The 16,590-nt window shown below is 43.6% G+C and overlaps 1 protein-coding gene across 1 annotated transcript; it reads left to right on the forward strand.

The window, feature by feature from the left end:
• CUNH10orf53 (chromosome unknown C10orf53 homolog) lies at positions 1-12,184 on the forward strand. Its single transcript, XM_055345079.1, has 3 exons — positions 1-97; positions 11,122-11,241; positions 12,120-12,184. The coding sequence occupies exons 1-3, from the start codon at positions 1-3 to the stop codon at positions 12,182-12,184; spliced, it is 282 nt and encodes a 93-aa protein (XP_055201054.1).
• Positions 12,185-16,590: the final 4,406 nt, after the last annotated feature.

Raw genomic sequence — 16,590 nt, forward strand, 5'->3', positions numbered from 1 at the left:
ATGCCGAAGGACGCCGCGGTCACCGTGCGCTACGGGCCGTACAGCGCGGTCGGTCTGCCTGTGGAGTACCACCCCTTCCGCCTAGAGGGCCTGCAAGGTGGGCAGCCGAGAGCCAGAGGCCACCCACCTGCATGCGCCCGGGTGCACCCCGGCCTCTGAGCACCAGGGCAAGCTATGCTCTCTGCCTATACCTCCTCCCGTCCTCAGACCCAGACCGAGTGCCTTAACCTCTGGAAAGTCTTCCCACTGGGGAAACAGGCAGTTTACACAAGTTCTTTGGGTGGGATGGCTTATGTACCCAGCTTTATACATTGGGAAACTGAAAATCAAGAATATTAAGTGACTTTTCCAAGGTCATATGGCTGGAAAATGGTGGAGAGTCTTTACCTTCAGCATTCAATTGTGCAACAAACCTTTCCTGAGCACCTAATATGTGTTGGACATTCTTCCAGGTACCAAGGACTCACTGGTGAACAAAGATACATGTCCTTAAAGTGACCTTCTCATTGCTGACTACTAGTTGACAGTTGTGCCAGGCCTCCAACAGAAGAACGTAAGCATAGTGGGACCAGTCACTGGTCATAATTAGAGGGGAGAGGGGGAAGTCTGGAAAGGTTTGTTCACTGGAATTATACTGGAGTTGAACTTTAACGAGTAAGGAGAAAGTAACCAGGTAAGGAGAAGAAAGAACATGACAGACAGAGGAGCTGCAAAGGCCAGAAACATGGGCAAGTGACGCATTTGTTTAACTGTTGGGAGGATGAGACCAAAATGGCAGGGGCAGATCCTGCAGGGCCGTATGAAAGTTTCAAGCAGGGGGCGCTGAAACTGGCTGCCGTGAGGAGAACAGATCAGAAGGGACCAAGAATGGAAGCAAAGAGACAAGTCAAGAGGCTTTGGGGCGCTCCGGGGGAGAGATGAGAGTAGTCTGGACCAGCCATCGAGGGGGTGGATTCAAGTAAAAGCAATGGTACTTCCTAAGATGTTGGAGGTGGGAAGCAAGGGTCAGGAGGACATCCTCCGGATGTCTGGATCCAGTCTGCGTCCGGCTTGAGTGAAGTGCTGATGTGTGGAAGTACTCTACACTAAAATTGACAACACCACGGATGGACTGCAATTTGGAAGAACATGTTCCTTTTTGGCCATATCAAACTCCATGTGTTTTCAGCTACATACATCGAGGTGTACTGAGCTCCACAGTTCTAGAGTTCAGAGAAAAAGTCTGAGCTAGAGATAGAAAGGTCTGAGTCATGGATCTGGGGACGACAAAGGGAATGAGAACAGAACCCAGGTTTGAGTCTTCAGTGCTTTTAAATGCTCTAATTTCCCAATGCAACCTTCTCCTTGGCTTTCTTTCTCAGGCTTCATGAGGTTTATTGAATGTCTCAACAGTCTTTTGCCCAGACAGCTATGCAGTTTTCATTTGCCCTCATGCTACACACGGCTTTTCCACCCTGTGTGAGCTCTGCATCAGGTGAAACAGAGACAAGGGCCTTGTACCAGTCCCTCAGGTAGCCCCCAGACAGTGCGGCACAAACACAGGAATTTGCAAACAAATCCCTTTAGACACAGGAACCAGGGCCCACATGGGGGACAGGGGCCACTGTCTTCAAGGCTGTCAGCAAGCTGGGGATGAGGCAAGTTAAGATGCCACAAAGTTTTCTTACTACTTTAAAACTGCCTTTACTCTTTTTGCCAACTCTATTTTCCAGAACTCTGTGTTCAGAATTCTGACAAAGTCGCTTCTCACAGTTTCAGGTTGTTCTGTTAATGTCTCTGTGAAGGAATGGGAGTTTGGAGTGCCTACGCCATCATTTTGCTGATGTCTGCAGAAGCTTTTTAAGTGTTTCTTGCCATAATCAGCATGACTGTATAGAGTTTAACTAGATCATTTACATACCAAGAATTGTATTAAAGGAGAATGCATAAGGACTTTGTTATAATGTACAATTTATAATTTACAAATATTGAGGCTGGGGGGACTTCCCATCTAGTTTGTTCACAAATCCCATTGACTCAACTGGTCACCTTTGGTCACTTGTCTCCTACTTGCATTCTTGGCACTCTTGGCAGAGCAGAGATTAAGCACAAGGACTCTGAAGTCCAACCAATGTAGTTTTGAATTTGCTCCACCGTTTAGTAGCTGTGTGGCCGAAGTCAAGATCAAGTTATTTTACCTTTCTGAGCCTCAGTTTACTTACTGGCAAAATGGGAGCAGAACCCTACCTCCCTGATGTGAGATTCCAATGAAAAATGCACACAGAGTCCTAAATACTATTCTTTCACATAGTAAATGCTCAACAAACATTATTTCTTATTATTGCAGGACCGGCATATTACTAGGAAGGGGAGGAGGGAGCAGCCTGGGGCACACTGGAGAGCAGCAAGCAGTCAGGTCTGGCTGAAGGATGCTATGTAATGAGTCAGACCTGTTTTACCCTTGACAACAGGGAGCCAGCAACATATCTTGAGCTAAAGAATGATGAGATAAAGGATGTGCCCTAAGAGGCCAATTCTAAAGGAAGAGATTTGGGTAGGGGAAGTGAAAGAAGATGAATTATTGAGAAATATCAAGAAATTGGGGTGTTTGGTGGCTCAGCCAGTTAAGTGTCTGCCTTTGGCTCAGATCATGATCTTATGGTCCTGGATGGAGGCCATGCCAGGCTCCCTGCTCAGTGGGGAGTCTGCTCCCACTCCTTCTGCTGCTCCTCCCACTTGGGTATTCTCTCTCTCTCAAATAAATAAATAAAATATTTTTTAAAAAAGAAATATTAAGAGATTAGAAATTATGTCCTAGGGGTTCCCTGGGTGGCTCAGCGGTTTAGTGCCTGCCTTTGACCCAGGCTGTGATCCTGGAGTCCCAGGACTGAATCACACATCAGGCTCCCTCAATGGAGCCTGCTTCTCCCTCTGTCTGTGTCTGTGTCTGTGTCTGTGTCTCTGTCTCTGTCTCTGTCTGTCTCTCTCTCTGTCTCTCATGAATAAATAAATAAAATCTTAAAAAAAAAAAAGAAAAGAAATTATGTCCTGAAGTTCAAGGGAAAGACAAAGACCACCTGAGTCAGAAGTACTTGTGACCTACCAGTGGATGATACAAATTTATCTCTCCAATCAGGACCTCTCATTGTCATTGGGCTAGTTAGTAGGCATCTCAGACTAGTATGTCCAAAATTTCTAAACTGGCCTCCTCATACCCAGCCCACCCCAGCCCATCCTGCATTCTTCCCATCTCAGTGCACACAGCTCCATTTTTTCAATTACTCAAGCCAAAAAGCTCACAGGCATCTTTTTTTTTTTTAAAAAATAAAATTATTTGAATTCTATTTACTTAACACATAGTGTTTATTAGTTTCAGGGGTAGAATTTAGTGATTCATCAGTTGCATACAATACCCAAGTGCTCATTACATCATGTGCCCTCTTTAATGCCCATCACTCAGTTACCTCATTCCCCCATCTCCCTTCCAGCAACCCTCAGTTTGCTTCCTAGAGTTAAGTCTCCCTCTCCATTTTCATCTTCTTTTATTTTTCCTTCCCTCCCCCATGTTCATCTGTTTTGTTTTTTAAATTCCACATACAAGCGAGGTCATATGGTAATTGTTTTTCCCTACTAACTTATTTTGCTCAGCATGATACCCTCTAGTTCCATTCATGTCGTTGCAAATGGCAAGATTTCATTCTTTTTGATGACTGAGTATATATTGTCTATATATATATTGCATCTTCTTTTATCCATTCATCTGTCGATGGAAATCCGGGCTCTTTCCATAATTTGGCTATTGTGGACATTGCTGCTATAAACATTGTGGTGCAGGTGCCGTTTCCCATCACTACATTAGTATCTTCGGAGTAAATACCCAGTAGTGCAATTGCTGTATTGTAGGGTAGCTCTACTTTTAACTTTTTGAGGAACCTCCATACTATTTTCCAGACTGGCTGTACCAGCTTGAATTCCCCCCACAGTATAAAAGGTTCCCCTTTCTCCACATCTTCACCAATATCTGTTGTTTCCTAAGTTGTTCATTTTAGCCATTCTGACCAGTGTGAGATGGTATCTCATTGTGGTTTTGATTTGTATTTCCCTGATGCTGAGCGATGCTGAGTATGTTTTAATGTGTCTGTTGGCCATGTGTAAGTCTTCTTTGGAGAAATGTCTGTTCGTGTCGCAGGTGTCTTTTTGTGCTTCTTCTGCCTCACATCATCACAGCCACCATCATCTCCTGCCTGGACCTCCTCACTGAGCTCCTTGTGAATCACCCTTGTCCCCTTCAGTCTGTCCTCAGCACCAACGCCAGGTGATACCTTTAAACTGAGTCAGAGCATGGCTTGTGCCTCCAAGAACATCCTGGAAACTCCTAGCTCCTTCAAAGGAGAAGCCAAGGCCTTACAGTGGCCCCCCAGGCTCCTAGTGTCCTCCCTAACCTCATTTCCTCCACCACAACCCACTCCTGCCCCTCACTCACTCCACTGAGGCCACAATGGCCTTCTCGCTGGCCTTTGAACACCCCTGGTGTTCTTTGACCTCAGGGCTTGGCAGTTCTCCACGTGGAATGTTCTTTCTCCAGATTCCTGCCTGGCCCTCACTCTTCACTCTCTCACAACACGGCATGGAGGTGTTTCTCAAAAGTGACCTTCATCCACAGGCGCTCCTTGAGGAAACCCATTGAAAATGTCAACACCTCCCTCTGCCTCCCTTTTCCCTGTCTCCCTTCCTTCCTTGTCTATTTCTTCTTAGTACTCATACATTTGAGCACACTCTTTTTCTATACTCTCATCCATCATGAATTTATCTTTTTCTAGGCGAAACATACACTTCACAGATTTACTTCGTTATCCTTCTCTTCTTCTGGATGTATACTTCAGGGGAGCAGGCATTCTTGTCTGGTCTATTCTCTGCTGTGTCCCCGGGTCCAGGACTGTGCCAATTTGTTTGTTTGTTTGTTTGTTAGATTTTATTTATTTTGGAGAGAGAGAGTGCTTATGCAGGTGTGCACAAGCAGGGGGAGGTGCAGAGGGGAGGGAGAGGGGCAGGCAGACTTCCTGCTGAGTGCAGAGCCTAAGTCCTGGGTCTTGGTCTCAGGACCCTGAGATCATGACCTGGTCTGAAACCAAGAGTTGGATACTTAACTGACTCAGCCACACAGGTTCCCTTGTGCCAGGTCTATCTTAAGGGTTGATAAACATTAGTTAAACCTGAATAGAGCTGAACACTGGATCCACAGGAGGTGAGACTTTAGGAGAAAGCAAGGAAAGACAAAATTAGAAGACAGCAGGACTTTGGTAGTGGCGCCTCTGGGAGACACAGAGGTAGGAGAGAACCCAGAGGCATTTCACCCAGTGAAATGAAGATTTCAAGAAGAAAATGGCTAATGGGCACCAAACTGTTAAGTGGGAGTCATTTCTAGAGAAAGATGAATTCATGGCTGATGAAGGACATAGAAAAAAATTGTCCTCAAAGACTGGTGATGAGAAGGTAAAATGGCACAGAAACTTTAGAGAGCAACTCGGCTGTGTCTTAAAATTTAACCATATACTATAGAATCCAGCTATTCCATTGCTGAATCTTTTTCATATATATATATATATATATATATATATATATATATATATATATATGATAGATGATAGATAAATAGATAGACTCACACATGTACATGGAGGCATGCCCAGGAATGTTTTCTGCAATGTTCTTGCTGATAATGAAGAATTGAAAACAACCAGTCCTTTCTCTGAATAAATTGTAGTATGTGATGTAGGAAAAGACTTTAGAGTTCAAAGCTGACAGCCAAGAAAGAATTCTTGAGATGTCTTTGGTGCAAAAAGGTGATTGATTATATTAAAGAATGGGGACAGGACCCAAGGGCAAAAAGAGTTGCCCTGAGGTCATGAGGAATGGCCCATTATACACTTTCAAGTTGGGAGGGGGTTGGGGATAGCGTAAGTATCTAAGGAATTTTGGAAGCAAGGTTCCCAGGACCTTCAGGGGGCTAGCTATTGTTGGGAAAAGGTCATTTATTACCTTCTAATAAAACTTTAGTCATGAGACCCTTTAGATGTATATTGATGGGTCATATATTGGAGGAGGATTGTCAAAATACATCTTGGGGAGTAGAGATAAAGGAAATTTCTAGGGGATCCCTGGGTGGCACAGCAGCTTGGTGCCTGCCTTTGGCCCAGGGCGCGATCCTGGAGACCCGGGATCGAATCCCACGTCAGGCTCCCGGTGCATGGAGCCTGCTTCTCCCTCTGCCTATGTCTCTGCCTCTCTCTCTCTCTCTCTCTCTCTCTCTCTATCATAAATAAATAAAAAAATTTTTAAAAAAAAGGAAGTTTAAAAAAAAAAGGAAATTTCTAAAGGAATTTTAAAAAGTATTTAATTTATTTATTCATGAGAGACACAGAGAGAGGCAGAGATAGAGAGAGAGGCAGACAGGAGAAGCAGGCTCCCTGCAAGGAGCATGCAAGGAGCCCTATTTGGGACTCCATCCCAGGACTCCCGGATCACGCCCTGAGCCAAAGGCAGATGCTCACTCAACAACTGGGTCACCCAGGTGTCCCTCTAAAGGAATTTTTGTATGTTAAAGTAGACTTACAGGATTCTGGGAAGTCGGGCTAAGATTGCCTTTTGCTCTAGGCAAGGTATTAACACGGAGGCAGTTGAGTCCCTAGAGGAAGGTCACTCTGCCTGTTTCAAAGATTTGTGAATGGGCTGTGGGTAGCAAGGAAATTTAATAATTTCTCTTCTGCCTTTGGTTCCCACATCAGTATATCCATCCCATATAAATATAGGGCAGCAGGTCCATGTGTATGTAAAGGGCTGGATCACCACAGCTAGAGGTAAGGGAAGGGGGTGTGTTTCTGAATTCTGCCTACAGTGCCTACACTTCCACTGAAAACAGCAAAGAAAGGAGGAGGGGGATGAATTCCTGGTGATTTAAATTTTTTTGTCCTATAATTTCAAGGTTTTTAAAAACTTGTGGGTCTGCATTACCTTTATAATCTGATAAAATTTTAGAGTTTAAAATAGTTTGGGATTGTTGTCATTGTTGTTTAACCAGCAAAAGTATTTTAAAGAAGTAAGAAAGGAGATAAGTCAGAGTGTCAATCTACTAAGAGGGGTGGGGAGAACTGAGTGAGCCACTGACCGTGCTGATGGCGCTCCACCTCAGAGAGCACCGGGTCAGGAGAAGGTGGGCTGAAGCTTCCATCCGCAAGAGGTAAAGAAGCAGGGAGAGATGAGGAAGGCAGGGGCACATGCTGCTCTTCCCACAGTAGGGGAGGGGAAAGAGTATCTTGAGAAGATCAAGGGGAGAATTTTTATGGTGGAAGGAGAAGAGCATTGCAAGGTATCAGCAGGTGGTTGATTTTTAAAGTTAGTGTATCCCTGAATGATAGTTCCTATAATACCAGCAGCCAACACTTACTGAGCACTGGTGACAAACGCTAAGGTATTAACAAAAGCTAAGCGGGAAGTATCTGCACCCCCTTCTCAGTCTCCTACTCCCCTCCTCCCTGCCACTTTAGAGTCCATACTAACATCACACCAAGCACAGAGTGGTGCATTTGCAGATCTTCCTCTGTAAAATCTGCATTTGAATTCTTTGAAAATCATAGCCCTTTATCACTTCCTGAAGCCCTGCTGGCTTTGGAAATTTGTCTGATATTTCCTGAACTTACTGTGCCTTAAGAAACCTGAAAATTGAAAGAAAAAAAAAAAGAAATCTGAAAATTATTCTTTCTTTATTAATGACAAATTATAATAGTTCAGCAAAAATGTGTCTACTATGGCCTCAATATTGTTGAAATTAAACTAATGCTAAACAACAAGTCTTAAGTAATACCCTGGCCATGGTTGCTCCTGGTCTGCTGTCCCTAATGAAGTCTGCCAAATGACCTGCTGCTAAAAGGAACTAAAAGGGATTGAAACCGACCCCATAAAAATAGGATCCACCCTTATTTAACTAAGATGCTCCCTGTACCACTCTCATCCTAGCTATGCATTAGCCGCACACGTTAACGGTCATCAGCATTGCAACTGTGCCGGTCATCAGCATTGCAACTGTGCCGAGCGCGGAGGAGGGGGAGTTGCCCGTCTGTCCCTTTGCCTTGACTTCCTGACTAGCAGCATTTAAATCTCTCCCAGATGGTGCACAATTCTGCCAGCACTGAGAACAGGGAGGCTTTTCCGTGTTCCTTCAGTTTACCCTGATCCCCCTTGAAGAATGAGGTGCCACTTCAAAGAGGCAGGCATTCTGCAGGTGGCCTTACAGCTTCTGGTTGATTTATGCTGGAGTTTAGCCACTGCCGTTGGAAAGACTTTGTTGCATGGAGTATATTTATCTGACCTTTCTTTGAATAGACAACCCCATAGCAGCTCCTAGGGAAAAAAATGGGTCCTCCATGTAGAGAGGTGGCATTTGGATGAGCTGCAAGAGGAATTCTGGTGCTTAAGTTTGATCCCTTAAGCCTGCCCTGACCACCCTATAGCTGGGCTCAATACATCCTGGACTGATGAGAAGGGGACAGGCTTCCTAAGGGTGAATATATGACACAGACTCTGAAGTGGCTCATCACTTTAATAAGAATCAGACTTAGGTCACTCAGTGTCCAATAGAGTCATTGGAGGTGCCCAGCACCATTAAATTGAGCTTGTTTATTTAACAAGCTATATTAACACTGGGCACACTGGGCAGGGATGGGGAGATTGTGGTCACTGAGGGAGACATGTGCCCTTAAAGGCCCTGAGACCCCATGTTTTATATAGAAGGTGAAGTGAGGAGTGATATGTTCTCTTAAGAGGGTTGCTTCTTGTCGGGCTTCATTGGCTTCAGGATAAGACAGATTCTCATCATTTGGCATCACTGACTTCCATAGGGTAGGCTATTTGGTGAATCAAATCCTGTTTCTTAGATACACTTTGCCATAAAAGAGTGCTGCTGTTCTCATAAAACAAACCCCAAACCCAGGTGCTCCATGAGACTCCATCAGACAGAGCCCTGCCTTGTAGGGAAAGAAAGCACCATGGTGGGATGTGGGCTGCACACCTTCTTAGGGGCTCCTTCTGCAGAACCCCTCCTCACTTACACTGCAGTCACAGTGAGCAGCTCCACACAGAGCCTATACCTCCTTCTCTCCAGAACCCCCAGGCCTTAGAGAGTGGGTGTTGTGTGTTAGAAGAATAGAGGTAATACCATGTCTCCAGAGATAGGGTGGGAATGGAGAAGCTGTTTTGTTCCTGATTTTTTCCTATCACATTGAAGTACATTTTCCAGGAACATCTTCTGACAATGCAAAAAGGTCCTGGAGGCCAAATTGCCTCCTACCCACTCACTTGTAGCTTTTCCCTCTGGAGCTACATGTCCCCATTCCAGAGGGGGTTCCACTGAGAGGGTGTATGATCCCCAGAAATCTCCTCCTATAGACTGCCTTTATGTTTCTTAGACTATCCACTGGCCATCCCAAACTGCATGGACTGCTTCATTTAAACAAGTCATTGGTCCAAGCTGAGTGCCTTCCTCCAAAGATGTTTTAAGACAAGACACTTAAATAGGATACAATAATATAAATATGTCAAAAGAAAAGATGCGGGTGTTCCATTGAGAGAGGCATTAGCTGGTGCAGGGTCAATTAGGGCCACCACTGGTGCCTGAGGAGTGCTATCTTGTTAATGGAGATCCTCACTGAGTTACTCTCTGAAGTTCCTTTTAGAAGTGAAATTAAAATCACGCAATTAAAATGTTCACAGTTGGGGCTGGATGTTCTTGAACTGATTGAAAGATGAAGAAGTGGACACGTCAACATTTTGAAACAGCAATTGTCTCTAATTAAATGCAATTAACTGACATAACTGTCTGCTTTTCTGCACATAAGACTGATTGAAATGCTAAGACTTAAAAAAAAAAAAAACCCATAACCTTCCTCTGATTCCTCTTCGCATCCTAACCATAATTCTCACCAATGTATGTAGACCACCAAAGATGGTGATTTGGCACACCAACTCCATCACCAATATTACAGGGTAAACATATTAAAAAAACTGGAGAGAGAGAGAGAGACATTTTAGAGAAAACAGAACTCCATGATGTTCAATGCAAATCATTTCTCTTACATGCATATATTTCTGAATTTCCACAATGGAGGATACATCTAACAACTTTTGTATGGCTAATCTCTAGGGAAGTGATACCACTTCCACTAGAGATCAAATACAGCTTCCACAGTTTAGTTCATTAGCTTTTTATTTTAAAAAAAGCATTTTGTTTTTTATTATAAAAAATCTGGAAAATGCTGAAAGAAAAAGAGAAACAGGTTTCACATAGAATTGCCACAGAGAGATACCCACTGAGTATTTCTTTTTCTTTTCCTATGACATATACATAATTTAATTAGTTTGAAAATGTATTTTCATAGATTCTGTATATGTACTTCAATTGTTGGGTAACGTTACAAATATTTTTCTTGCTATTTAAAAAACTCATAAACATTTTTTGAAATGTTTGAATAAAACCTCATCATACAGACCTATCATCAATTGCTTGACCATCCTCTTCTGATTAGGACAGTACGTTATTCAAAGTATTTTCTATTATAATGCTACAGATAGGAACATCTTGTTACCAAACTCTGCCTGAATTTCTGATTTTTTTCCTGGAGAAGCTTTTTATAAGTGCAATTTCCCAGACCAGAGTTCATTTTATAATTCTAAATTTTCTTGAGGCTTTTGGTATGTACTGCCAAATTACCTAAATTTGATAACCAATTTATATTTCTACCCGCAGCATAAGAAGTTACTTGATTCCCCACATCCTCTCCAACATTGAGTATCCTCTCTGTAAAAAAAGTTCAAAAACTCTTCTTAGAGGCATCTCCTATTTTTATATATCCTATGGGTCTGGGGCAGATTGTAACCAAAATCTGAATTACTCAGGTCCCTGGCTGCACTTTCCAGCCAAAGTGATGGCATATCTGAGCCAGCACCAGGTAGGTACCCACCACAGCAGTTGAGTCACGGCCAGAAGCAACTGGAGAAAAAGCCAGCTGCTCCATCCATGAGGACATCTGCATATTAGGTTAATCTAGAGCCTGTTCTCACATTACCTACATCCCTCTCCATCTTTTCCAGCTGTCTTGGCCAGAGATGGACACAAAGTCATCCTAGAGAAGATAGAAGACTGGAATGTGGTTGAACTCATGGTAAATGAAGAAATCATTTTCCACTGTAACATCAAAGATTTGGAGTTTGGTAAGTCCCTCAGCGCTGCTCCCAAACAGCATTTTTCCTCCTTGGAGGTATGCTCAATTTTGAGTTGAAGTGGCCAGTGGGTTATGCCCAGATTCAAGTTGAATTTTTTTCTGAGTCTTAAATTCTTACTCAAAACCCTGTGCTCTGTGTTACATGAATGAACATATCCTAAATCACACCGAATAAAGTGCTTGTTGCTCTGGACTTATCCCCAGGACACGGGGAACGAAAGAAGGACAGAAATAAAAATGAAGTTTTAGCCTTAGATTTCAAATGATATCATGGGAATTACGGGGTAACAGGTTTGGGGTTTTTCTTTTTCTTTTCTCATTTTAACAATGTGTGTTTTATTATGACTTGCCTTCAAAACAGTTTTTGTTCCATTTGATTATTCTACCTAGACTCGCTAAGACAATGAGAGTTGCTAAACCAGCGGTGCATGACGTTATTAGTGATGTTCTAGAGATCTCTTTGACCTGGAGACCTTCCCGCCTGGCAGGCTGGCATCATGCATACCACACTCCACTCAGAAATAAAAGCTTTTGCAATCCACTAATACTCCATTAAAGGCTAGTTAACAATTTACATGCCTGTGTACTTTGAGACTTGTCTTCTAGTAGAAGCCCATACATGTCTTCTAAGACATGACATTGTATCAAAAACTGGCCAAAAGAGGGGCACTTGAGAGGCCCAGCGGTTGAGCGTCTGCCTTTGGCTCAGGTCATGATCCTGGGGTCCTGGGATCAGGAATCCTGCATGGAGCCTGCTTCTCCCTCTGCCTATGTCTCTGCCTCTCTCTCTGTGTCTCTCATGAATAAAGAATAAAATCTTAAAAAAAAAAAAAACTGGCCAAAAGAAAATTATATCTCTTTCCCTAGGAGGTGATGGCAAACTAGACCCGCTGTGTGAAGAGGCCAGGATAGCTGTCCTAAATGCCTACTGATCTCATCCAAACAGGCATCTGAAGTCAACAGAACAGCAGCTGCCTCTGGCCCTTCTGTGCAGCAAACAAAAACAAAAGCAGCCACTCCAGGCCATGGATGCTGGGCTCTAGCAATCAAAGGTAATGCCAGCCTGTCCTTCAGCCTGCTCAGCATAGTGTCTCTCACCTGGCTGCAAGGAAACAGGGCCCACAAAAATAATAAAAGTACATCATCTGCAGCATCTTTCAGTCTCAACCCATAGGGAAAGCCCTCTAATATCAGGTACATGTTGAGGAGAAGGAAATAATAAAATGCAATCTAATAACAAAGCGCCATCCCATACTAATAATACAGAGTTTGCCAGAAGCATCTGAGATTCCATTCTATAGTAAGAAAAGAGCTAGAAACAGGTAAAATTAAAGATTAGGGGGAAAGGGGAGCAGGGAGGGAGAATAGTGGCCCTTGGAAATCTGAACCAAAAGTTAATGTTGGTATTTGGAAATGTGGCTATTTCCACAAATTGATTTCCTGCTCCCTGGCTATTTCTACAGGTTAATTTCTTGCTCCCAATGCAATATCACTTTAAATGTTCACATGCAAGTATCTAAAGTCAAATCATCAGTTATTCTTTAAAACGAGAAAATCATCTGCCTTCTTCTGCATTAGCCAGTCTAACAAGCCGTTCCGAAAAGGGTCTGAAAGAGTCCAGGGCAGAAGGCTCCTTATCCCTCTGGAAGAAAACAGCCCTGCGGAGTTGAGGAAGTATTTTAGTTATGGTCAGTGTAGAAATCAGCCGTGTCAAAATTATATTCTTTGTACTTTCAGTTCCTATGCACCCAATGATAGCCTACGTTCTTAGCTATAGAGAAAGGCAGGTATTGATCTAATGACGTTAAATGTGAGGTCATGGTAAAAGGCATCACACCTTGTAGGAAAAATAGGAGAAAGATGGGTTCCTTCACAGAAGACTCTGGGAGCCCTGGTGCAAGAGAAGAGCTTTCAGGGCTTCCACAGGACCACCGGATGGCTCAGAGCTCACGTCCCACAGGCAGCCACCCGGCTCCCTGTGGCCTCACTGCACCTGAGGAGCCATCCTTTCCATCACTCCAGATGGCCTCAAACACTCTGCCCCCAGAACTTCAAAGGCATCTGGGAGACAATGAAACTACTTGTACAAGTTCTTTCTTGCATGTGAGGAGATGGGGGATATAATTTTCATTTTCAGCCCAAGGTTCATTTAGCAGATTTTATTCAGAGATTACAATCATTTAGGACTCTGGAAATATTTAATCCTCTTCACTGTGAACCCAAGGCTGAAAAACTTTCCTCCTGGTGTCTGGTGCCAGTTTCACACGTCTTTTGTAACCTAGATTTAGTCCCTCTTCCTCAAAGACCAGTTTATTATAGGTGTAGCATTCTGCTTTCATAGAAACACTTTAAGAGAAATACATTTTCATTGCAGTAAAATGGGAAAATATAGGTAAGGATAAAGTATAAATTTGATAACATTTTGGTATTTTTCAATTTGAGTGTCTTTTATTTATTTCTGATTATTCATTAAGAGATAGATATATAGGGCAGCCCTGGTGGCTTAGCGGTTTAGCACCGCCTTCAATACAGGGTGTGATCCTGGAGACCCAGGATCGAGTCCCATGTCAGGCTCCCTGCATGGAGCCTGCTTCTCCCTCTGCCTGTGTCTCTGCCTCTCTCTCTCTCTAATAAATAAATAAATAATCTTTTTTTTAAAAAAAAAAAAAAAGAGATAGATATACAGAGAAATTGATTTCACTAACTCAGGATCACATTGTATGTACCCAATTATGTGTCTATTTTTTTTAACTTAACATTGTATGTTGACCCTCTTCCCATGTGACGAAAACATTTGTCTAAGCATTCTATCGTAAATCAGGACGCTTCTTCCTCCTTGAACAGTATTTTCATTGCCATAACTTTTTCTGCAAAGAAATAAAATTGCAAGCTTTCCTATCTGCATTCACCACAGCAACTTCAGCTCCAAAAACTGTGGCCTCTCCTCAGGCTCTACAGCGCCTCCCAACCCTCCATCCCCCTACTCCCCCACTCCCCCACCTCCCCCCTATGTTGAGAAAGCGCTCCACCAGGCAGCTAGCTGCCTTGCCCTCCCCTGATGCGCCCCATCCCAGCCTGTATTTGTGCCCTCAGAGCCACCCCAGCCACCCTTCCACCCATGCTCACTGCTCTCTGCTCTCCTTCCTTCCCTGACCGGAGCAGAAGGGTAGGGAAGGCAAGATTGCACTTGATGCTAAGACAAATTGCAGTGCACGGTGCTCCTGGGAGATGCCTGTGCCCAGGGGGCTGTGTTCCCCTTTCAATCAGAGCTAAGTGAGGTATGAATCAGCATTACCAGAAAATGTCACGGGGTTACCTCTGGATGATAGGCTTGGGGGGCAGAGGGCTGCAGGACTTTCATTTCTTCCATATTGTAAATGTTTTCAGTGGTGGGATTTTTACTTTGTACAGTGTGAGTGTGTGTGTGTTGAGCTGGTGAGTGCTTTTCAAATAAACATTTAAAATAAAATTAGGCCCCTGAATGGGTCGGTTGGTTAAGCATCTGTCTTCAGTTCAGGTCATGATCTCAGGGTCCTGGGATGGAGGCCATGCCAGGCTCCCTGCTCAGCGGGGAGCCTGCTTCTCCCTCTCCCTCTGCCACTCCTGCTTGTGCTTGCTCTCTCTCACTCTCCCTCTCTCATATAAATGAACTTTTAAAGTCTTAAAAGAAATAAAATCAAGAATTTGATATAGAGCTCATCTGTCCCTATAACTTAGCCCTTCTCCATCATTAATTAAGAAGAGCTTTCTCTTTGGAAATGTAATCATTTTTCAGTCTAAAGAAATTTGCCCAAATCCTCCTTCATCTTCTTCTGTCTTATGTCTTCTTGAACATCTGTCTCCCTGCAAAGAAACAGGAAACATGGCTTGCTCCTGATTGAAGGCAAGAGCCCTCTGCACTTCAATAAGCTAGACATTCAGGTGCCTTTTAATGCTTTTAAAATGCCACTTAATTAACTCATATTTTAAGCTCATTAAGATGCCAAATCAATTTCATTGTGTAACATGAAAATGTGTAAAGAAAGTGTCTCTTTAGGAAAAGACATCTTTGTTTTTAATAAAATTAGAAAGGCAGCTCTAACTTACTATTTTAAGTGAAATTCATAATCTCTAAGCCTATTTCTTCTAGTTTTAAAATTTAAAAAGAATGAAGTTTTTAGGAGCCTCCCTGGGCTTGCTGCCTGGGGCCTCACTGGCTAAACCTACTTTCTTGGTGGTTTCACCCTTAAAACCTTAACAAATAATATGCGACAAGTCCATATGTAAGAGAACTGTGTTAAAAATCAGTTCCCAAGGTAAGCTGCCTGGACATTTGAGCAGTCGGTGTACAGGGATGCCCCAAAGGACTTTGCATACCCTCGCTAGCAAAGGCTGCTTCCATGCATGCATATCCCAAAGTAATCCTGGGACTTGATCCACAAAATTTCCCTTAGAATTTCCCCACAGGGGGAAATTCTCGGGGGACATAGGACACCCTGGAGGTGCCATGCTTCCAGGAGGAATACATCGTTGACCAAATCCCGGTGAAAAACAAGAAAATGCTAGCCCAGGTGGCTGACATAAAGCCTAAAGAAATTCTCATCCCAAATTCTTTGACCATTTCAAGGGAAATAGTCGATTTGTGGGTATTTGGACAGCACTGTGACCAGGTGCTCCAGTCCTGGTGGTAAGCTGATGTTTGGAAAGGAAGGGAGCCCTGAAGTGTCCTCCAAGGGGTCACCCCACAGCCCAGGGGCCACAAAGTCAGGACAGCACAGGCTGAATGGCACTAACGCAGGTGAAAAGAAACCAGAGGACCGTGAGCATGATGGCAACCTTGGACGCTGGCCACAAGAGGGATGCTGAGGGAAGTAGGGACCACTGTGTTGCTGTACAGGAGGAGGCAGGCCCCATGGCATTAATGGTCTGAGCTTCCTCGGTAGAGTGGAAATCTAGATTTTTTAAAAATATTTTATTTATTTATTTATTCATGAGAGACACACACAGAGAGAGGCAGAGACACAGGCAGAGGGAGAAGCAGGCTCCCTGCAGAGGGACTTGATCCTAGATCCCAGGATCACAACTTGAGCCAAAGGCAGACGCTCAACTGCTAAGCCACCCAGGTGCCCCAGAAATCTAGATTTTTATTTGAAATTTTGTTTTTAAAGTGTGGGTTCAATTTTTTGAAAACCACAGGGCCAACCAAAAGGCAAAACGAAAACTATGACATCTGGCCCACTAGCAGGATAATCATCTGTTCCTGGTTGCCTGCAACTGCTCCAGTTTACACCTTCCAACGGGCTGTAATTATCCCATAAACAACCAAGGCACCCTTCCCCTGAGGCCCACGGGCCCTCCC

This window comes from Nyctereutes procyonoides, unplaced genomic scaffold (assembly GCF_905146905.1).
Source record: "Nyctereutes procyonoides isolate TBG_1078 unplaced genomic scaffold, NYPRO_anot_genome, whole genome shotgun sequence".
Classification (NCBI taxonomy): domain Eukaryota; kingdom Metazoa; phylum Chordata; class Mammalia; order Carnivora; family Canidae; genus Nyctereutes; species Nyctereutes procyonoides.